Consider the following 23,277-nt stretch of genomic DNA (forward strand, 5'->3'; position numbering starts at 1 on the left):
TCATACTATTTTCAACTGAGTGAATTCTTCATATTTTTAAACTACGTTTTTAAGAGTGTGTATATTTCTTTACAGTTTTAAACAACACATTTCTCTTACTATTTATATGTATACACATCTATTCCTAGTTTATGTAGATGTCTATATAACTCATCTATCAATCTCGACTTCTAGATCTCTCTACATGCACAGGGTCAGAGAGGCTCTGAGTCCTACCAACCCAGAAATTCGGAAAAAGCCAGAAAAAAAGATTTTCTTCTGAAATTAAAATTAGAAAAAAAGAAGTGATAGATGATATTAGCCATCTGCAAAAATAATCTGGCTGAGCTTTGGATCACTTCTTAAAAGTGCAGATTCCCAGGGCCTTCTTATGTCCCTATCATGTTGGAATTTCTTGGGGTAGGAGTCCAGGACTTGCCACTAGGGCTGGAAATCTCTGCACAGAGTTGTTTTGTCAGGGTTTTGGTGAGGAAGCACCCCAGTTCCATCAAGCGAGGAATGAGCAGTAATGTGAAGTGAATGTGAGGCTTCAGCTATTGGTTTACATGTACGTAACACACCCGAGTTCTGTGCTGCCCTGTAACAGAAAGGGGGAGAGAGGAAGGTCAGTCCATGTGCGTGATGTGGGGAGACCTGTTGCAGGAAATCTGGAAGGAAAGCCCGGGAGCAAGCACTTGCTGTTATGCCTAGGATACCATCTGAGAGAAATAATCTCTTTCTCTATTTCTATTTTAGAAATCGCCTAGAATAATAAAGATGGGCATTTTATCTAACTTCTCTCACTTAGTGAACCATCCTTTAAAAATACCTTATTACCCTTCCTCCAATTCTTTCATCACCATCAAACCTTGCATATAATTTGGTGTTCTGTATATGCCCTCATTCAGGAGGGCACCCTGAGCAAATTATCATTATTAATTTTTCTGACAGGCTCATGTTGTATTATAAAATCCTAATTTTGAATTTATTATCTCTCAAATGATTTATAAACCAATCTCTTGTCAGTTTGTGAAGCATGGGTCAGGCCCCCAGACCCTGATCTACTAAACTCTTTAATCTCAGAATCTACTAAACTATTAAAATCTGGTGTTGGTTATGCAAAGTTGAAGACCAGACTTTAGATCTATGATACAGCATACATACGATACGAACCCTATCAGTGAACTCCTCATGACGTTCTTCCCAAAATGATTTATATAATTAACTTTAAAAAAATATTCAAACAACGGATAATGAAAAACTAATCCATGAACCGAAGGAAGAATGTGTATATTAAGATCAATTTCAAGTCCATGATAAACATATCACTTTTTTATTTGTTTATGCCTATATTCTAAACTTTCAATCTTTTTTTTTAAGATTCTATTTATTTATTTAAGAGAGAGAGAAAGAGAGAGAGAGAGAGAGAGCAAGAGAGCACGAGCAAGGGGGAGGGTTAGAGGGAGAGGCAAAGCAGACTCTCCGCTGAGCTGGGAGCCCCAGGCGGGGCTCGATCCGAGGACTCCAGGATCATGACCTGAGCCGAAGGCAGACATTTAACCAACTGAGCCACCCAGGCATCTCTAAACTTTCAATCTTAACAGACATTAAGAATTCAGAAATCTTTGACCAATGTTAAGTCATACTTATAAAATCCTGATTGATAGGCTATAGACCAAGAAATTTTTTTTAAACCATGCCCTTTTTATGTCTTTATAAAGTTCCCAGAATATATTTCTGTTATTCTCAAAATATTTCCTCAGGAGAATGTTGTAATATTCTGATCCACTTAAAACAATCACTAGTTAAGTACAAATTAGCTTCCAAAACCAATCTGAAAACATGCTGTAGGAATATACATCTGTTGAAAGATGGTTTCCTTTTATGTTCCCCTTCCCATCTAAAAGTTATTAAGGAAAAGTCTGTTGCTATGGAAACATTCAATTTGGCACCATCTGTATTCAAAATTCAATTGCTTCAAGCCTTTAGCCAATCTCCGGTTTTTAATTGGCACACCTTCCCAGAATGCTTTACAAATCTTTTAGGAAGCCAATCCATGAAGCATGTCACAATGTAAAGCATCAAGAAGTTTCACAATGCAAACTTCACTCCATTATCTTAAGATCACACTTGTGCAGTCTCAAAGCACGAGGCCTTCTGATAATTACTTGGCATGGGGTTAATGCCTAAAATTTATTGCCAAGTTGTTTTTTTCTGTCTAATGGATTTCTCTTTCAAAGAAAGTACTCATTTTACAAGTGACTTAAGTATTAAAAAGACCCTGAAAAGGAGCCCCAGTGGGAAACTTATATAGTGATACACAGTTCAAATAGAAAACACATCTAGGAGAAAGAGTTAAGAATGCGTATTTTGTACTCAGCCAGATCCGAGTTCAAATATTAACTGGAATGCTTGTTAGGTACTTCACTTAACCTTTCTAGGTCCCATTTTCCTCATCTGTAAAGATCTATTATGAGGACTGTAAAGTATGTACTTTGGAGAAAATGCATACTTCACATACCCCATAATGGCATTTGAAGATGTGTTGATCCACATGGTCTTGAAGAATATTCCTTTGGAATGTCAAGTGTTTGTTTATACCTATTGTTGAAATTTATAGGAGAGTTATCAAAGATAAATTGTCTGAAAGATTATTTTTAAGAACAGGGAGGATATGGATGGATCTTGGAGAAGTGTAAAGACATTCAAAGTAAGAAAATTACCAAAAAAATGTATGCACAGTTGTGGGTTGGATCGTGACATTTTGATGGGAAAGAGAAGTAACTCACCATAATTAAGCACTGGCATGGTTTCTTGGGAGGATCTTTCAGCCCACCATGTTATAATTATCCTACGTGATTAGTGTCCCATACAGCCGAGCAGAATCTGTTGTTCTATAACATACCAGATTTGTCTACCACAGCTGTCCTAATGAATAGCCAGCCCTCCTGTTTGATAATAATCCTTAGAAGGCAACATTCCAGCTCTAGCACTTACTCTTCCTAGGTTACCACACACTTCCAAAAATCCACGCCTTCGACTCTCTTATCAATTTTGGTATTATAGAGATTTTTCTATTTATCCAGTTAAACTATTTCAGTGGTAATTGATTTACTTTTTTAGTTGGACCAAAATATTACAAGTGTTACCTTTGTGCGTATACTGACACAAACTCCTTTATGTTTTTTTCCCTTTTTTAAAAAGTCTGTAAAAGGTATAACTTGTATGTTGAATAATCAGGATTTATGGCATTTAAGCATAAAGACAGCTTTGTCTGTCATCCTTTCTCCCTTTAAATCTGCTCAGGGAGGTAGTTCTTCTCTGGTCTCTGGGTAAAAATATGGGCAGGTCCCATGTCTTTTCATGTATTATCATAAAGTAACACAAGGTCCTATTGCCATTTTAATATGTTAAAATTAGAATTTCCAGTCCAGCACATTAATTAACACTTCAAACTTAATCCACATACACAACTTCTCCCCAACTAGTGGAAGCTGCAACTGGGCCAGGTCCCTGACCATCTTGAGTAGTGAGTATGGTGAATTTCCTCTTTCTCTCTTCCATTCTCTAGCTGTTCTTTCTCACGCTAACAGAGTTGAATGGGAGTGTATGGAGAAGAGGGAAGAGGAGCAGAAAGATCTTATTTGACTCAGTACTGTTACTGTTAGAATGTGACTTTTTGCTTTCGGGGGTCCGGCTGATGTTAAATATCACTAGAGGGATTTGACGGAGCTTTTCTACACTTGACAATAACTGGTGTCCTTTCATCTGCGGTCTTGAATCCAGATAAATGTTGTGTTTTATTTTGGTGGCAATCACTCCCACGTCAGAAACTTGGAATCCAATGATGCACTCCTCCAGGTGTACCTAGAGAAACTCCTCTCTCTGAAAATGGGAAGGTCAGCTCCTCCCCTTGTGAAAGTGGGGGGCTGTCTGAGAAAGGGGGCACTCACAGTAGCATTTTCTCTGAAGAGCCCTCAAATTTTTCCCAAGTCACTCTTTTCTGGATCTCTTTCTATCAATTTTCTTTCAAAATTTGCACTGGGGTAGTGTCTTGCATACCTCACTTTGATGTCTGCTCTCTATAGGACCTTAGTGATTCCAATTTAGACACTTCCAATGTAGTATCTGGTTAAATGGAAGTGTGTGTTAGGGCAGTGTTAGACCAAAGTGCTCTAGTACTGAAGACAGAAAGAAGAAAGATTGTACTAGATGGTCTCTAAGGTCTCTTTCCACTCTGGAGGCCTTGAATTCTGTGACTCTAACACCTCTTCCCCTTGGAATATATTTCTCTCAGCTAAAAGGGCCAGCTTCAGATTCACTTCCATGACACATTCCACTACTACTTCAGAACCTCCTGTGTGCCAAGCACTGGCCTAGGTTCTGGAAAATCTATGATGAAATAAAACTCTCTCTGCCCTCATGCAGCCAAGTGTCTTTCTCCTTTGCACCTCCATTTTCCTTTGCTTGTATCTTGCATTTATGTTTTGTTCTGGTATCAAAGTTACTGTCTGTACACATCTGTCTCCCCTTGGATTATCAACTCTTTTACAAAAGGATTCATATGTTATTCATTCTATACATCCCTTTCTCCCAATCATCACTCAATAATTATTAAATGAAAGAATGAACAATGAATAAATGCATGGATGTATAGAAGGATGGATGGACAGACTAAAAATCACAAATCCATATAATGTTTATGAAAATATTGCTTATATTTCTTCTATGGCATATATACATATGTATACATATATATGTGTGTACATATCAACATCTAACATTGTAATAATTTTACAGCTTCTACTTAATAACAAACACTTTAATGGAGGAGATTATGTTATGGCTTTCTTGGAGTACCATATAATTCCTGGCCTGACACCTTACACACTGTAAGTACATAATCAAAATTTGATAAATAAATGTGTGAATGAAAATTTCAATATTTTAACTTGCATTTGCCCTTCACGTAATTTAAATATTAATGAAAATTGTTAAGTAAAAAGATCAGGTCAAGTTTAAAGTATAATTCAGCTATAGCTTTTGGGAAATGAGTAAAATAATCTTTCACTCCAGATTGATTTCTTTGTGTAAATTAGGTCCTTATTAAATATTTGCAGACTTACACATTTATAAAAGAAAGCCATCAGTCTCATCAGTTCTGTTTCCTTTAGAAGAGGGTCAATCTATATTTAATTTGCTTCTACAAGCTTGAAGGTGAAAACTTATTTAGTAAAGCACTTAATGACTGTTTTCTAGGTACTATTCTTAATCTAGGTACTTTAAGGATGGTGCCTATGCTTAAATTTCTTACTACTTACATGGAAAAAGGAACTTGGAATATTCACCATTGCACAATTTGACGAATTTATTATATTTCTGATTAAATTATACTCAATCATACACGAACATAATTTAATGCTCTTTTGCTATTAGCATAGTGCACTGTGATACTGAAGAATCTAATTTTTAAATGAAATAACTTGTTCAATTACTTTAGCACACTAACACAGAATAAAAATTTTATTACTTTTAGTTTCAAACCAGCATTATGACATTTTCTTGAGATCCTTTTAAAATTCCTTCAGGATGCCAACTCTATCTTTAAAAACCAACTTGGTATTCTAGTTGAAGGGGAGCAGAATATACCACCCCAAAATATGCCTGTTCGGCATAAGGATTATTTTAAGCTGATTCTTTTTAAGAAAGAGCAGGCATAGAAAAGCCCTGAAAATGAAGTAAAAGTTACCCTTTGCAAAGAGATATTTACATTTATAGGAGAAATCTCCATTTGTCAGGGTGTCTCCCGCTCTGGACGGGGAGGGAAATGACGACTCTAAATCTCTAGAAACTCCTACCAGTGGAGAAGGCAAGGACCTCAATCTGCGGAACAACCACACCCTTGACCACTGTGTTTTGCCCGAATGCCTCCCATCATGGCCCCTTCCAACATCATCTTTTGTCTTTAGCTGGAGATGGGATTAAAGGTGGTGGCTTGGGCCATCTGGGGGAGTTACTCAGTGTTCCTGGTCTCGCCCATGTATACAGGAGGTACACATGCTATTAAACTTCTCCTTGTTTTTCTCTTATTAATCTGTCTTTTATTACAAGGGGTGCCTCAGTCAAGAACGTAGAAGGGCAGAAGGAAAATTATTTTCCGTCCCTCACACAGTCAACTATCTTTATCTGAACTAGACCGTTGTCTATGCCCCTTATTTTAGAGGATGGAATTTTGAATTAGGAATCTGGCTCCTATATTCATTAAAGGCCCATTACATAATTTCTGGGACAAAAATATATTTAAAGTCAATCTTCTTGGAATGGCCATGCAACTTGTTGGCGTATAAATTTAGAACCAGGGCAGAAAAATAATGAAATGATACTATTTAATCAAAACGTAAACAAAATATTATTAGTACGTTAAAATAAAGCAACTCCCAAGTGCCTATCCCAGATTTGGGTACTAACCGATGCAAACCATCAAGGTCAGTCTGGTTGTTTTAAGTCTTAAAATATGTACAACTCATTACCCACCTAATGAAGTGTAAAGCCAGTGAATGTGATGTTTTTAATGGCCACAGCACATCTTGTTGGCTGCCCTGCGTTGATATTTCTTCTGCTTCCCCTAGGGACAACAGGTAACTTTTTCGGACACTGTTTTCCTTATATAATACAAATTCACATTGCTATTTTGTCTTAAGTTATAACATGACTTCCTTATTTGAGTTCTCTGAACCCTTTCAACAGACATCATGATAAAAGGAAAAAGAAATTTTCATTAATAAAAAAAAGATAAAGAGAATCCTAATCCAAATTTCTACTTTAAAGATTAGAGGGGGGTACTTGAAGATTAGAGGGGGGTACTTGAAGATTAGAGGGGGGTACTTGAGCTTCTGAAGATTAAGAACTCTCTATTTACATTTCATTTCCATTTTGCTCAAATCAGCAGAGCCTCCAAAAGTGCAGTGAAGACTATTTCAAATGGCCTCATACATTTTCTGCAAGGCTGAGGCATGTGAACTGCAATCAGACCAAGGTGTTTTTTAAATCTGTTCTGCTTAGAAGAGATTGTACTATTCTGAAACTGAAATATCACTCACCATTCCAATATCTGGGTGTGTGTACTGTGGGTTATTGTTTGTTCTTTGTTTGCTTTTTTAAGCAGGGCATTTTATTAATCTCTTCAGGCGTATTGGTTTTTTTTTTTTTCTTTCTTTTTCTCATGGTCTGGAGATGATGATGGCAGCCTTACACCATTCGCCAGCTACCCCGTGAGACTGTCCAATCAATCAGTACGTATTTATGGCATGCCTGTTATTTTCAGAATAATGTGAGAATTACAGGAATTCAAATATAAAGGAGTAACAGTTTGAAGCTTGCAGTTCCATCAGGGAGATAAAATATATACTAGGGGAGAGTGTCCTCAGAGAGACAGGACAACGCTTGAAATTCCTAACCTCTGGCATTTCGTCACTTACGAACATGGCAACAGGAGAAAGAACTGCACCCCATATCACTATCTGAACTATCGGTGAAATAGGGTAACAGGCTCTTCCTGGAAAGCTGTTTTTTTTTTCTTTTAACCTATGTTCGCTCTTTTTTTTAAAAGTGGCTTTCCTTAAGGCATAAAAACGAATCCCTGTGAGGATTTTAAGTACCATGATTCGATAAATACCCAATATATTTTAACTTAGCTGAAATAAAGTATCACAAGTTAATAAATAATGTATACAAGTATATGTCAATAGTATACATGTAATATTTACCTAAATATATATAGATGTGAATATATAAGAATATATAAATATGTGTGTAAATGTGTATATGTATGTATATACATTTTCAATAACTGACTTTCAAATGTTGTCTCCTTTCAGCATAGGTTTGGGGAAAGAAGAGCCATCTAACACCCTTTCCTAGAATCAGAACACTTGGGTGAGATCCTGCCTCTTCCATATGCTATCTGTGTGAACTTAAGAAAGGTATTACAAACCATGATCCTTGGATCCCTCATCTATTTAATAAGGACAATATCGACTTTAGGCAAGGTTGTGGATATCAAATCAACTCATATTTTTTGGAGTTCTTTGTCCAATTTATGTAAAATATAACACAGATATAAAATATTACTATTTATAAGATGAGATATTGTAGAATCTGAATAAAATCTGACTTTGCCAAGTATTGTCAGTAAAAGTTTTAACACCTCCAAACTGTCTGAAATGTTTCATATATCCTGGAATTCTCTGGGATGTGTTTTCCATTACCAAAACACCTAGCTACTGAGAGGGAAACCTAAGTCTTTTAAGTGCCTTGCCAGACGCTAAGAAAAAAATTAATCCCGTTCCACTGATCGGTATGTACTCCTTACGGTACTATGCCCCCTATGTACACATATGCTTTGCTTGGCCTGGCACCCTACATTGAGAGACACATAAAAGGATGTGCTAAAACTCTGAGCAGTGTACAGGTACTACTACTAATCAAGAGAAATTCCCCGTTTTATTGCCCAACAGGACTGAGCCTTCATCTTTTAGCTGTTCCTACAATGCCTAAGACTAAACCAAATCCTTACTGAGAAGGAGGTAAAGTGCCATTGTTTCAAAAGGCCAACATGTGCCTATACAATTCCTATGTTTTTCATATTACCGTATCTTTCTGCACAATTACACTTGATGTTAACATTTGCAGGTTGACTGGGTTTTATCAATTCATGGCACAGTTTTCTGTTTAATTATAGATAAAGGTGTTTTTCCCTCATTCTTATTCTGTGCATTTGGGACCCAATTTTCTATTTTCAAACATTTTGTTATTTAATATACATTTTTCTGATAACAAATGAAATTAGGCTGGTATATGACTCTATACCTTTCTTTCCTTCCACCGATTGCGTTTTCCTCAAAGCCAGCTATGGCCCAAGGCAGTGGTTCTATGGCTCTTGTATGAAAAAAAAATTGGATTCCAATGGCCAAGTTTATTGTTTCTAGAACTACCTTATTGGACTTTGTAGGGGATTCTCAATGGCTTCACTCCTGTGACCCAGGGTTAGAATTACAGATGGTAATAAACGAGACTCTCCAGTAGCCGGAAACACTAAAAATAGAATATTCTGCAGAAATATTTTTGTTTTATCATAATACTGAAGAAAATATCATAAAGCCCAACATTTGTTCGTTAGTTCAGAAAATCTTGATGGAGAACCTATTTTTTTCCAAATTCCTAGGTAGGAACTTAAGGGAATCAACACTCAATGAAGATACATTTCTTGAGCAAGTACTAAAAATTCTGTGTATAGACATAAGAACATTTCTCAATCTTCATGTATCCATTTTCCAGATGTGAAAGACTCTTAGCCTTATAGCAGGACATTAATCATGTCAACAAAGTGTCAACAACCTAGATGACATGGTGGAGTTCTTAATAATGAGAAGGGCTGATAATAATGTATTGAATGTTTGCATCCCCCATCCCCAAATTCATACGTTGAAACCCTACCCCCCAATGTGATGGTATTTGGAGATGGGGCCTTTAGGAACAAAGTTTAGATGAGATCATGAGGGTGGGGTCTCATGATGGCATCAGTGTCTTTAACAGAGGGAGAGGGCAGATCTTTTTCTCTTTCCAGTGTGTGAAGACAACGTTAGAAGATGGCCTTCTGCAAGCCAGGAAGAGGGCTCTCACAAGATCTGCTGGCACCTTGGTCTTGGACTTCCCGTCCTCTAGAACTTGGAGAAATAAGTATGTATTGGTTAAGCCACCCCACCTACGGCATCTCATTACAGAAGCCCAAAATGTTTAAGACACTGATACCTGTGTACCGATTTGCCATTTGAAAAGGGCTATTCTATATGTCATTCCCTTTAATCCTAGCAGCATCTGGAGCCTAATTTTACAGACGAACAAACAAAGGCTGAGAGAGATGGAGGAATTTGCCAAGGGTCCCACTGTCATCAAAGGGCAGAGTCAGGACTTATACACTGTCATCTCATTTTAGATGCACTGCTTTTAGCATTACCTTGTGCTTAAAATGAAATGGGGAAAGACATGCTTACATGTTTGTCTTACTAACATCAACATAATAATCACCACTGTCATCATCATGGTCACTATTATCCCAAAACCAACCAGCTGCCTAAGCCCTTCTGTTGGGCCTCCAAAACTCAAAAGCTTCCTTTTCTTTTTAAAACCGATACTCCTCATGTGGAACCAGGGTGAGAGAATAATCGACATATCCAGTAGCTATAGAAAAAACTCTCCTTTGAAGGAAACTTTCCTTTGAAGGCTCAGTTAAGTCCGGTAGGAGTCATCTCTACAGGGGTCCCAATCACCTTCACCTCCTGGTATTCATGACCTTTTGGAGTCCCTTGTCCTCCCTCCTCACTGCATCAGGGCCAAACTGTGTGACAAATAACTTACAGAAGGAGTCACAGTATACATGCTAAGGCTAGGTCCAAAAAAGGTACCATGGCTTTTGCCTTGTACCCATGGTTTACTTCCGGGGGAAGCCAGCCACAAAGTCACAGGAACACTCAAGCAGTCCCATGGAGAAGCTTGTGTAGAGATGAACCAACTAGGTAGCACCACTCACAAACCCAATGAGTGAGCCACCTTGAAGTGGGTCCTCCTGCCCCAGTCAAGCTTTAGTATGACCGCAGCTCCACTTGACCACCGACTGCAACCTCATGAGAAATCTCAAGATGGAACCACTCAAACAAGATGCTCATGATTTCCTGACCAACAGAATCTGTGAGAGATGAGAAATGATTACTGCTGTTTTCAGGCACTCAGTTTTGGGATGATTTGTTTTGCAGTAATATGTAACTGCGAACTCCTTTTCTTGGCTAAAGCAGAATGAGCCAAGCTGTCTCCTTTGCATGCAGAAAGGTCACCATCTATTAATCCTTTCTGTTTACTTCATAAATGCTTCCCTTAAGGCAGGTACAGCAGAATAAAGACTAGTGGCAAGCAATTTGTTATGTTGCTTCAAATTATTAATGAGAAAATTTTGGTAAAGAAAAAAAATGGTAGATCTAAAATAAATCCTACGCTTTTTCAATACCTGAGAGAGCTGAGAGAGAGTCTTTAAGGAGCCATCTATGGCATATCTAACCAGATGAAGCTTAGCTTCATCTAAACTGCATGATATCACCAAGGAGGAATACTCCTCTCTATACCCAGAGGTACCAAAATATAATAGAAATTCAGGTCTTCAGTTGCAATGCCCCATTAGGCCGTATAATAAAAATGCTAGCCTGTGAAAAACTGGCATTTCTCCTGTGGGCACATCTCCTTCTGATTTATATTTGTCTTACCAGCTCACTTTGTCTGAGCATGGGATTCTTTATATTATATGCATTCACCATTATCTTTATTCTATCATACAAAAAATCCATTTTCATTAATTGGTTTATTTATTTAATAGTTATGCTCATTATGTGTAGTTTTTAAAGTGGATGAGTAGAACATTTACTAATCCAAATCTTTCATCTTTAAAAGAAACATAATGAAAAAATAAGCAATTAGAAAGTGCTATTTAGGTTCATAATTGTAGCTACATCACTTTAAATAAGTGTAAATCCTATTACACATGCAAAGGAAAGATTAATAATTGAATATAATTATGACTGCTATTTGCATTTTAAATCCTGTTCAAATATATTTTGATACTAATCCTCTTCTAGAATTAAAGAATGAGATACATTAAAACAGAATTATTTCATGACAGATGTTTAGTATTAATGCAACGTAAGTAAAAGTCTATAAAGAAAGAAAAACATATGTACTTGCTTCCTATAGGTAAATTTTTGAGTTATAATTACTGATAGAGCTCTGAAATTCATGAAGATGTTAAAGATCATTTCTATAATTTATGTCTATTTCCAGGTACCCTATTAATTGGATACTAATGAAAATTAAAGAAATCATGAAATTTATATGTGAGGAAACACATGGCACTATGAACCACACTGTGATGGCTAATTTTATGTGTCAAATTGGCTAGACAATGATGCCTGGTTGTTTGTTTAAGCAGCAGTCTAGATGCTGCCACAGAGGTGTTTTTTAGATGTGATTAACATTTAAATCAGTAGACTGTAAGTAAAGCAGATTAGCCTCCATAAGGTCGGTGAGCCTTATCCAAACAGTTGAAGAGCTTAAGAGAAAAGACAGGTCCCCAAAAGAGGAAGGACTTTTGGCTCCAGGCTACCTTTGGACTCAAGACTGCAGTATCAACTCTTTTTAGAGCATCTATCCTCCTGGCCTTCTCTAAAAATTTCAGACTTGTAGTCTTCACAATCTCATGAGCCAATTCTTTAAAATCTCTGTCTCTCTCTCTCTCCCCATATATATGTATATATTTTACATAATATAATTAACAAATACATCAAATATACACATATGTATACATACACATATACATATCTACAGGAGTCTCTGGAGAATGCTAATAACCACATTCTTAGTGAATAAAAACACTGGAAGAAAAGATTAATATTATCATAATAAAATAATAATCATAGTAATACATGTAGTAAAACTTTTATTTTTGTAGTGGGATTGAGCAAGAGATATTTTGCTTAACCCTTGGTATACCATCAAGGTTCACTGTACCCAAATATATATTTTGAGTTTCTTTTTAAAGAAGTTCTAACTACTTGTAAAAATTGGTATTTTTCGACTTTTATTCTTTCCTGGTGGCCTACCAAAAAACAAAGTGAAATTTTACTTATTGTTTCAATAAAATAAAATGCATTTTATTTTCCAATTACCACATGGGTCCAGTGAAGCCTTTCATAAACCTAAATACATTGTGTAGCCCTAGTAATCTTATTTGGAAACATTTTTGCTATTTCATCAACAAATCATAAGTTTTTCCTAAGTATGCTAAACAGATTTGTAAATGAAAGAATGATGGAATTATATAGAAGGATGATACAATAATGAAAAAAATCTTCATCCTTTAGGTTTCTTATTACATTGCTCCAAATAGTGCATCTTCAAGAAGGTATAAATTAAGACTGGGGACAACATCTTTGGAGTTTGTTCTTAGCTTTCATTGAACAGAGTTGAAAATGTAGAACTTTTCATTTTACTCCCATTATGTCAAAGACAAGAAAATTGATAGAGGAAGATGTTTACGATTATTAGACAGAATAGAAGATAAATGCAAAGAGATAGAAATCAACATTCTAGACTCCAGTGATGATGGTGAAATTGATCATATAGGTGAAATCTTAGACTGCGAGTCTTCAGATGATAAGCAAACAGAAAGATTGATGAACAAACAATATATTTCTAAGGACAGAAAGAAAATAGCATATTTTAATCTAGTTAGTTGTTCAACAGGAAAGACTTCGTCACATAATGTTGTGTTGAAGAACCTAAACCATCCTATTTTTCTAAAATGATGTGGGACACTACATCATTTATGCTTGTACCTCCAAATTTATTTTATACAAAGATTTTTGGGTTCAATTCTTATTAAAATTTCTAGTAAAGTTGTTGTGTTTTTTTTTTTTTACTATCTGTCTAGTCTTACTTGTGCAAAGTATTTGAAAAATAACCAAAACATACAAAATGAAAAGCAAAATGATTCACTAGACCTAGATGGCAAATGGTCATCTATTTTTCTTGGTACACTGAAGGGTGACTCAGAAACCTGATATACAAGAACACAACAATCTGTAACTCTCAGCTAAAGGGTTTCTTATTTGATGTATCACTAAGAACCAGGAAGAAATTTATGTTATTGGACTGGTGGTACAGAAGATACAGTAAACAAAATAGAGAGCAAAACTTACAAACTCATTCTTCAGTATGTGTTTGTCTAAATGCACCTATATTGTAAGTTGCCACAGGGAGACATGATGCTAACTCCCCTTCCTACATTCCTTAAATGTAAGCCAAGTTCCAGACTCTTCCCTAGGTCTACTCTTCTTTTCATCTGGCTCCCTGTCTCTTTGCAAACTCATCTACTCCAGGTAGCTTCCAAATCTGCTTAGAAGTAACTTTGCTTCTGAAATCTCTACTCACGTTTTCTTAAGCACATTATTGTATCACCCATATTCAACTCCTTGTCCTGAATCTGTCTTTGGTTATATTACCATCTTCCAAAGCACCAAATCTCAAAATCTTAAGAGGCAAGCTCACTCTTAGATCCCACACACTCAATGTCCAAATTCTGTTGGTGCTAGCTCTACTGTCTGTCTTAATTCAGTTCTTTCTTTCCATTCCACTGCCACTGCTCTAGCTTGGGTTCTCTTTCCTCCTACCTTATCTCTCTGACTGCTTTTACTCCCGTATCCTCCACAACATACACACAGACACACTCCCACTTCTACAAATTCATCTGTCACACCATAGCTAACTTAAGTCTAATTATGTCTTCTCCTCTTATCCTTTCCTGAAATATCCTTCCCTTCCCAGCCTCCTTCTGCTTTTAAAAATCCTATTCGTGACCAGTTCAAATTTAATCTCCTCCTAGAAGTATTCCAGAACCCCTTCATTCAGATCCAATCTTCCTTCCTCTTGTTCTCTTTCAAGATTTCAAAATACTGCTCTACTCAAGTACTTATCCTAGACTGCCTTGCCCAAATAGACTTGTCCAAATACCCACATTTGATTGTAACCTCTTTTAAGACAAAGGCTGAACCTTATTTTTCCCTGTATCCCAACCATCACATCTGATGTTAATGAGCACAGAGTAAGCATTCAAATATTTACTGAACTGAACTCCTCTGTTGCCAGCGGCATCCTGGTGGATGTAAATTCTGAGAGCTGCCTGTAGTTGTAACAGGTTGACAGCAGGTGCTAGATGTCAAAAGAAGGAAATTTATATGGTTGACTCCACTTCTTCTAAAATAAGCAACTCTCTAATAGACAATACCTGAGAGGAAGATATTGGCTGGCATTTCATTAGCAATAGAGATTTCATAAAAACGTGGGGAACAACAAAGTCTTTTTATTTCACCGTGAAGAATTTCATACATTTGGTTGCAGCAGTGAATGATAGGTTGACAAAGCTGCTATAAAACTGTCAGTTAATTCAAAAATCCTGTGAGAGTATTTTTATTCCTGTGCAGCAGAACATTCTCCCTTCTACAGTCCTGTATACCAGCTCTTTAAGCAATACGATGTGAACTCATTTCTTAAAATTTATACAATGTCATCAAATTTCTCAAAGAATTCCAAACTGTTTTGAAAAAGCCTTAGATGAAAAAATAATTTTAAAGGAAATAATTCTCTCCTAAGATTTGGCATTCTTTTTCAGAAGTTCCTCCCCTGGTTTAGCTGCTACGTGACTGTATGTTACACCCCCCCTTCATATTCTCCCATCTCCAGTTCCTCTGTACCAAATCCATCTCACCATGATGGTACGGACCATTTAGAGGACCTGATACATGTGAGGTCTTCGGTTTAGAAATCTCACATAATTTTATCTTCATAATCACCGTACCAGCTTACATATTATCATTACCCCCATGTCACAGATGAGAAAACCATGGCTTAGAGAAGTGAATCCCTTTGGTCAAGGTTGCCAGCTGGTACACTATGGAGGTTCGCCATCCTATACATTTCCAACACATGTAAGAGACAATGCTATGATTACATACCCAAATGCATAGAAGATAGCAGTATAAATGGGAGCAGTAAAAATTATATCCACATTATAGTAAACTGTTACTCCTAATATTTTCAGTTCTCACTCTTCTTTCTTTTCTTTTCTCTCTCTCTCTCTCTCTCTTTCTTTCTTTCTTTTTCTTTTTTGACTAACCGACATTTTTCCTTTGAGGCGCCTTGGGCTTTAGAATCGTATAGACAGAAGTTTAAATCCTAGTCTCTCACTTGCCATTTTACTACAACCCTAGGCACATTACTTAAGCTTGCTGAGCTTCAATATTTCAATCTCTAAAGTGAGAATAATAATATCTACCCTCCTAAGGTCATAGTAAATATTGAAAATAAAATAGCTTACATGAATTGCCTTGCTTTTACTATGGTATCACTCACATATTTAATTCTATTTATATATGTTATTCCATGTGTTCCAAAGCAACCTTCTCCTTTTGGTTTTTTTTTTTTTAACTTCTCTCTTTTTTTCTTTGTAGTATGAGAACCAGGCAGCTACCAAAGAGCTTTTTAAATGCTTTCCCACTAAGCATTCAAACAACACAATTAGATCATAATTAAAATAACAAGAACTAACATTTACTCAGCTCTTACTGTGGCTTGGATCTCCTCCTGTATTACCTCTAATTCTCCGAACCTTGAGGTAGGTACAAGTAATCTTATTTTATAGAGGCGGTGACAGAGATCAGATAGTTTACTGAGATTAGCTGTTTGTTCAGGGTCACAAAGCTACCACTAAGAAGTCAGCCCAAGCAGCTTGCCCTCAGAACCTGTACATGCTATTGTTATAGATCTTTAAAATGGTAATGGTGGGGGTTATGTAGCAGGAGAAGCTACAGAAGCAAGGCTCTAAAATACATATGTCAGATGAGCCACGTTCACCAATACTATTTGTGGAATAAATGGACCAATCAGAGAGAGGAACTCTTTTTTTCCGTCTCCTCCTCACTGCTATATGAGGTATTACGGTATTATGACCTGCCACAGTAAGGAGCATGAACAACAGTTTTGCATAATTCAGAAACCTCCCACTTAGCAATTTGAGATCCTTTCTAATCTTACCTGATTTTGGTCCCCTGATCTAGCTAGCCTTTTTGTGGGACAAAAATGACCAGGAATGGCTGACAGGTTCAGCAACCAAAGAATTGAAGGAAAATGAGAGTCTGAACATCAGAAACAGCAAGGAGAGCTTTTATTTGAATGCACTTAGAATGAAATTTTTTCTCTCTCCTAGATTATTGCAACATGATTTCCATCAATACAGTCACCTGAAAACAACAGATACTGTGGAAATCGTTTTATACGGTGAAACATGTTGGTATTTTGCAGACCCAATTACTGGAGATTTTAGCATGGATATTACTAGTAGAGAGGAATTGCTTTGTACTGGACTTTTCTTTTGATAGAATGTAATAAGTATATATAGAGTTCCCCAACTGTTCAAAGTTATGAACTGGGACTTACCAAGGAAGGAAAAATGTTTCAATATAGCATTATATTCTTACTGAATATTTTTCTTTATTTAGCTGATTCCTTTTTAAGTATTTCTAGAAGTTTTGGGGCAATAAAAAAGGAATACTGAAATCTTCAAATAAGAAAATACAATTTTATGAGCAAGTATTTTATTTCTGCTCATTCCCTGAAAGCCAAATCTAGACTAAGGAAAATTCTATTTTGAACATGATTGAAACTTTATGAGTATTCAATCTCCATCCCATTTCATAGATTTCAAATGGAGGGAGAGATAAACTGAAGCACAGCAGGGCTGCAAATGACATTGTTTAGATAAACATATCTTGTCGGAATTATCCTGGTAGCAGCATTAAAGGCTCTGGGCATATTTGGAATGAAGATTCTGGTTTAGGCTCTTAATAAGCAACCTGACATGTCTCAACAGACACTTGGCTTTTAAGAAAATGCTTTTTTTGGACCACGTGGATTGGAATCTTTCCACTATACTACAAATATTCATAAAGGTATTCATTCCTAAAAGACAAAAGCTTAGAAAAACAGAACTGTTCAAATTACTGGATATTAGCAGAGAGATAAAAACCTGCCCTTCGGTCACTCAATTTTAATCTACATCATGAAAAAAAGTCAACACAATATCAAAAAAAAAAGATTGCAAGGGATAATGGAAAATGTTTAGACAATGTTGAATGGATAGTATAAAATAAATTAGTGTTATTTTCCTCTTAGGGAAAAAAAAGAAGTTATTTTTCATTAGTAAAATGACAAATGACTTTCTATACAGCGTGTTCAGATTTGCATAAACATTTTTGCCAAATTTCCATATTTCTCAGGCAAGAAACAGATCACTTAACTGTGTAATGGGAATTCAGTCTCATACTAAGTAAATCACTCACTAAGATTCATTCTTTTGGACCAGTATGTTGTAACCTGATGAAGAAGCCTCATGGTTCCAGTTTGAGGGAGGAACATTCTACTACATCAGTTGAAGAGCTATCTGTGTTGGTCATTACAAGGTGATTTTGCTCTTGCCTTGCCGGTTATACAAATGACACTCTATAACCTACATAGAACTCTACAACTTAAGTGTATTCTTCCTGTCCAAATTAGCTGTGGAAGAGAATGACAAGTTTCTTACCAAACTAGTTTCTTTGCTTCCCAGGCTCAACGCTGGACAATATTTTGCAGTTTCCCTTGTAATTAGATGTGGTCATGTGACAAGTTCCAGCCAACAGACTATGAACAGAATTCATGTGTACCACTTCCAGGCCTGTCTCAAATTCCAATGAACAATGTTTATTCCTCATCTACCCATTAAATGCATAGGACTCAGATGATCTGGACACAAAGGATGGAAGGGGCTTGGGTCCCTGAATGACTTCATAGAGAGCTGCCTATTTTAGACTGCACCAGGAAAAAAGTAAGCTTCTGATATGGTAAGCCACCAAGACTCGGGATCTGACGTATAGCGGCTAGTGCTACCCAACTAATATGATAGCATATATGCAAAAATATTCTTTAAGCAACAATAAAGGGTTAAAATTTCAAAATCAAGAAAAATCTCTTTTAATTAACAATCATGACAACTGAAAGAGGAATGTCTTTAGGAAGTAAATCAAAATATACATAATTTGCAGACCAAAAAAGTATTTAATCCTAGTCCTAGTGATTAAGGTCACTAAGAAAAGCAATAAAACAGAACGGGACATGGTAAACATTCTAGAAGGAACACAGACTTTCAAGCCAGAAAGAAACATTTGCAAATTCCAAGCTCTGGTCTTTGCTTGTTTTGTAAACTTGAGCAATTTGATTAACCTTTCTCAGAATCCGGTTTCCTTATCTACAAAATGAAGGATTATGAAATTTACCTGACAAGATTTTATAAAGATTTTGTACACACCCACACACGGAAACACACACACAACACAACACCTACCATCTGCTGCCTGAGAGGAACTCAGTGAATAGTAGCTATTATCACCATTTACCTAATAAATACAGGTATGACCAATACTGTTTTTCATATATTAACCCTTTATACTGGTTACTCTTTCCCCTCCCCCAACATACTGGCTGCAAAGCATTCTGCTTCCACTTCCTGAGCCAAGTGCTAATGCAAGACACTGTAAGTTATTGAAGACATGGTTTCTTGGTTTTTGAGGTCCAAAAGCCTAGGCCTAGAAAAAGACAAAAGATTTGGAAGGAAAAAAAAAAAAGATGAAATGAAGGATTTCCCTACTCCCGCACTAGAAAAAATTTCCTCTGGTTGTGAGAAGGGATGACAGGTGGCATGACAGGGAACGAAAAAAAAACCAAAAGTCAGTATTGATGTGTGTTCCTGGAGGGGAGGGAGGGAGAGGGAAGGGAGGAAACCCTGGGAGATGCATGCGAGTCAGAGAGCAGAGGTGAGCTGGGCCTCATTCCTGAGGCGAGCCTCTGAGGGAAACAGAAAGACAGTAGTTTCCCCTTCTGCTGCTTCTAGTCTTCCTGACCCTATGCACAGGCACTCTGAATCACTCTGTGTAAAGACGAAAAGAGTAGATGCAATGTCCAGGCAGATGGGCCTTCAAAAGCCTCCCAAGATTGCCACCCACTCCAGCATGGCAGGAGGAACGATGCACTGATTTCTGCTATTACACAATGAGGGCGGCACAGTACCAGGGGGATGTCCAGATATGAAAGTGCCACTACAGAAGGGAATGAAAGATGGTCCAGGAAGCAACCACCTGCTTGCACCGACAACCAAGAATCTGAGGGAGAGACTGACAGCCGCATGGATGCTAGCCCAGAGAGATGACAAGTGAGGAGCAAATGTTCTGCCACACCATGCTCACCACACCCGCCACTCCATGCTTTGCATCTACAGAAGCCTGGACTGATGAAAAATGTCTTTCCTCCCTTCCATGGAATTACATTCGGTTATGGAAAGATAACATTATGGACTGGAAAACCTTAGCACAAAAGTTATCATTTACAACGATTTTGCGTGATTTTTATGAACGCAATGGAGGTCAATCAACTTCAGTCATTATTGAAACTTTTCTTATATCTTTCTCTAAGTTTCATCAGCTTGTTAAAGGACTTACTTCGATCAGTAATGATTGTTCTAGCCTCTTGATTGCTGGTCTTGTTTTTCAAATTCTGGGCAGCGGTAATGAGTTCTTCCAACTGGGGGCGCCTCTGTTCCAAATCCTGTAGTGTTGCCTGAAGGAAGAAAATACAACTTAATACTGAGGTGCTCTAACACTGTGCATTCCTTTTATGTGACACAAAGTAAAGTGCAATTTTCAAACCAACCAAAGCACTTTTGGAAATTAAAAAAAAAGATGTTACTGGATATAAATCTCTAATGTGTAAGGCTTTATAGGGAACAATTCAATAAGAAATGTGTTTCATTCTTAGATACCAAAAATATTTCAAATGAAAATCTTGATTATAGATTTGCTTCACTATTTAATAGCTTAAACAGTTGTTTCAGAGTACCCAGGTTTACTTAAACCAATGTACGAGCACCACAAGTAAGAAATGCAAATTTGAATTATGACAATGTATTTAAGAAAGATAGCTATTTATACTTGTAACCTCATTTTGTGTGGTGTCAAAACTCAGATGTATATTTTAGAAACAGGAAAAGCATGGAAGTGATTTAAGAGATGTAACTTATTTAACTTCTTTGTACCTGAGATTCCTCACCTATAAAATGCGAGGGTGACGCAGATGAGCTAAGTCAGTCCTTCCCCAAGGAAAGTATTAGTATTCATACTCTGTATTACAAATGACTTTAATACTGCATTCGATAAAAGTACCAACAGAATAAAGCCAAGAAATATTTATTTATGTATTTATTTATAGATGACAATGTTAATTATTAAGAAATCCCTCCCTCCCTCCTGTGTCTCCCATCTAGTGACTCTGTCCCCTTACTCTCTCCACTCTAAAGGGCCCATATCCCAGCAATATTTACAAAGAAGCTTGGGAAAAATAAGATCTCTCCCTTGTTTTTGTTCTAAAAGGGAATACCTTTTATTTCAATTTGGGAAAACATGCTAAATATTTGTTACTAGTTTATAACCCCTGCACACATGTTCTTGCTTTCATTCTCCTAATAACCAGACAAATAACTAAGCCAGAAGTCTTTATGGTTTTACATCTGATGCTGTTTCCACTACCTTGTGAGGTCAGTGAATGTGAAGGGATGAAATGTAGTAGACAGTAATGTTCCCGAAACTTAGTTATCTACTATGCTCTTTGACGACTGCTGATTTTCTAAAGATTTTTGGGTCTTAGCCCAAGGCCAACTTTTGAACATCTTGCAGTGTTTCTTTTGTGAACAGGTAGGGAGATAGGCCTTGTGATTTCAGCTCAATTGCTTTTGGTAGTATTAAAATAATGGCAAGAACTTATCCAAACATTACACATCTATTTTGAGCATTTTCCCCTCTCTGTATTGAAAAATTGGAGGGGCTAACTTTTAACCAATTTTCCACATTTATAAGCTATGATTGCTCAGAAGAAAAATCCAATTTTCAGGTTTCTAACTTTTATGGTTTCTTTACACAAAAGGGTGTTTGAAATATGGAACAAATTGCCAAAGACAGCTATTGAAGTAAGTGGCATAAGTCAGTTGGAGAGCACTGAACAAATTTTAAAATAGGAACCATAGAGTAGTAGATAGATTTTATGAAATAAGATGTTTTCCAGGGTTAGAATGTTAAACTCTGGTCATCTGTGACACAGCAAACTTAAAATATACTTTGGAATTCCTGACTCTTAAATATTTAATGCATTCAAGAGAATTTTTAAAAAACCGACTTAACCAGAACCCTCAGATAAAGTCAAAATTTCCCTCAAATTTAACCAGGGACTCTACATTACAGAGGTAGCAAAGTAGTACAAAAATTCATTCTTCCATTTTGTAAATCTCAAGCGCTGCGTATTGTTCTAGGCATTATGGGTATAACAGTGGACGAATGGATTAGGTATGCTTTGTGTAATTTAAATGCAAATTTGTGTTTTTTGATACTTGGAAATTTTTATATCACAAAGATTATCTTTATCATTATTTTCATTTGAGTTAATATTAATTCACCCTCATACAACCAAGCTATTCTTCGCTTCTCTCTTCTGGATATATTTGTCAATGTTGGCTTTACTTTTCTCCTTCTTTTAGGATCACAAAGTTCGTTTAAGAAGTATGTTGCAGAAGTAACCTGATCAACTTTAATCTAAATTAAACCTGACCACAATGAACAGCTTTTACTGCTGAAATTAGCAAGCATGTCAATTTAGACTTAACACAAGCCATTTTCCTCTCTAATGAACAAAATAGGTCTCAGGGTATTGTGAAACCTGTTCTCTAGTTGGGTGATTCTCTAATTCTGCTGACAGACACATGCTTTGTAAGCACCTGAGAAGATTATTAATGACATCCTTTGAAGCAGCCTCCTTAAAAACCTAAGGAGATTCACAGCTATAATAAAACTATGCATTTCTAAAGAATTTCAAAACAAAATCACAACTCTTTATCCCACTCTTTGGTCAATACATACAAAGGTTCATTTCTAAAAAGAAACTGTACAATAATAATATATATTGCTATGGGATTTATCAGACACTAATATACTCATTAAATAGTGGTTTCTCAGTAGAGCAGATTGGGAATTTTCTCCTTTGTTTTTCTTTCCAGAAATAAAGGGAAGGACTTGAATATGGCATATTTAAATATTTTTTCATTAAGATATTATAAAAACAGTGACTGAAAGACTTTCTTGCTAATGAACCGAACACACACATGAAGTGAAAAGAATGATTGCTTTTTTTCTTTTCATTTGGTTTTCTTTTGAGTATATTCTATTTGCTATTATAATTTCTCTTACCTGACAACTGGTTTTATAACCCCCTAACTTTTCAAGTAGAATGACCTTCATCTCTATTCCACTGAGCCACCCACGGATGGGAGAACACCTTGGATCTAATCATTAAAGTACCCACCTCCGAAATACCCGTCTATGAAATTCTGTTCTTTGCCCCCATCTGGTGTTCTTACCAGATGCTTCTCTCTCCAGAACACTCTACTCTAATCCTCATCCTCAAATGATCTCCAGTCCTCTTCTTTTGTTCAACGTCCTCATTCTAGCTGTAGTGGTCCATATTTGTCATGCTAAACAGGTAGAATGCTATTTATGCTTATTTGTTTTTCTG

At 36.5% G+C, this 23,277-nt stretch overlaps 1 protein-coding gene across 9 annotated transcripts in view; it reads right to left on the reverse strand.

Annotated features, from left to right (window-relative positions):
• The window catches only part of DMD (dystrophin), a 2,070,581-nt gene that overhangs the window by 557,015 nt on the left and 1,490,289 nt on the right, over positions 1 to 23,277 (reverse strand). For all 9 annotated transcript variants that reach the window (XM_034649821.1, XM_034649815.1, XM_034649816.1 and 6 more), the window contains one exon: positions 20,163 to 20,280. In XM_034649821.1, coding sequence (XP_034505712.1) covers positions 20,163 to 20,280 — 118 coding nt within the window. The remainder of the gene's footprint in view (positions 1 to 20,162; positions 20,281 to 23,277) is intronic.

Source organism: Ailuropoda melanoleuca, chromosome X, assembly GCF_002007445.2.
Source record: "Ailuropoda melanoleuca isolate Jingjing chromosome X, ASM200744v2, whole genome shotgun sequence".
Classification (NCBI taxonomy): domain Eukaryota; kingdom Metazoa; phylum Chordata; class Mammalia; order Carnivora; family Ursidae; genus Ailuropoda; species Ailuropoda melanoleuca.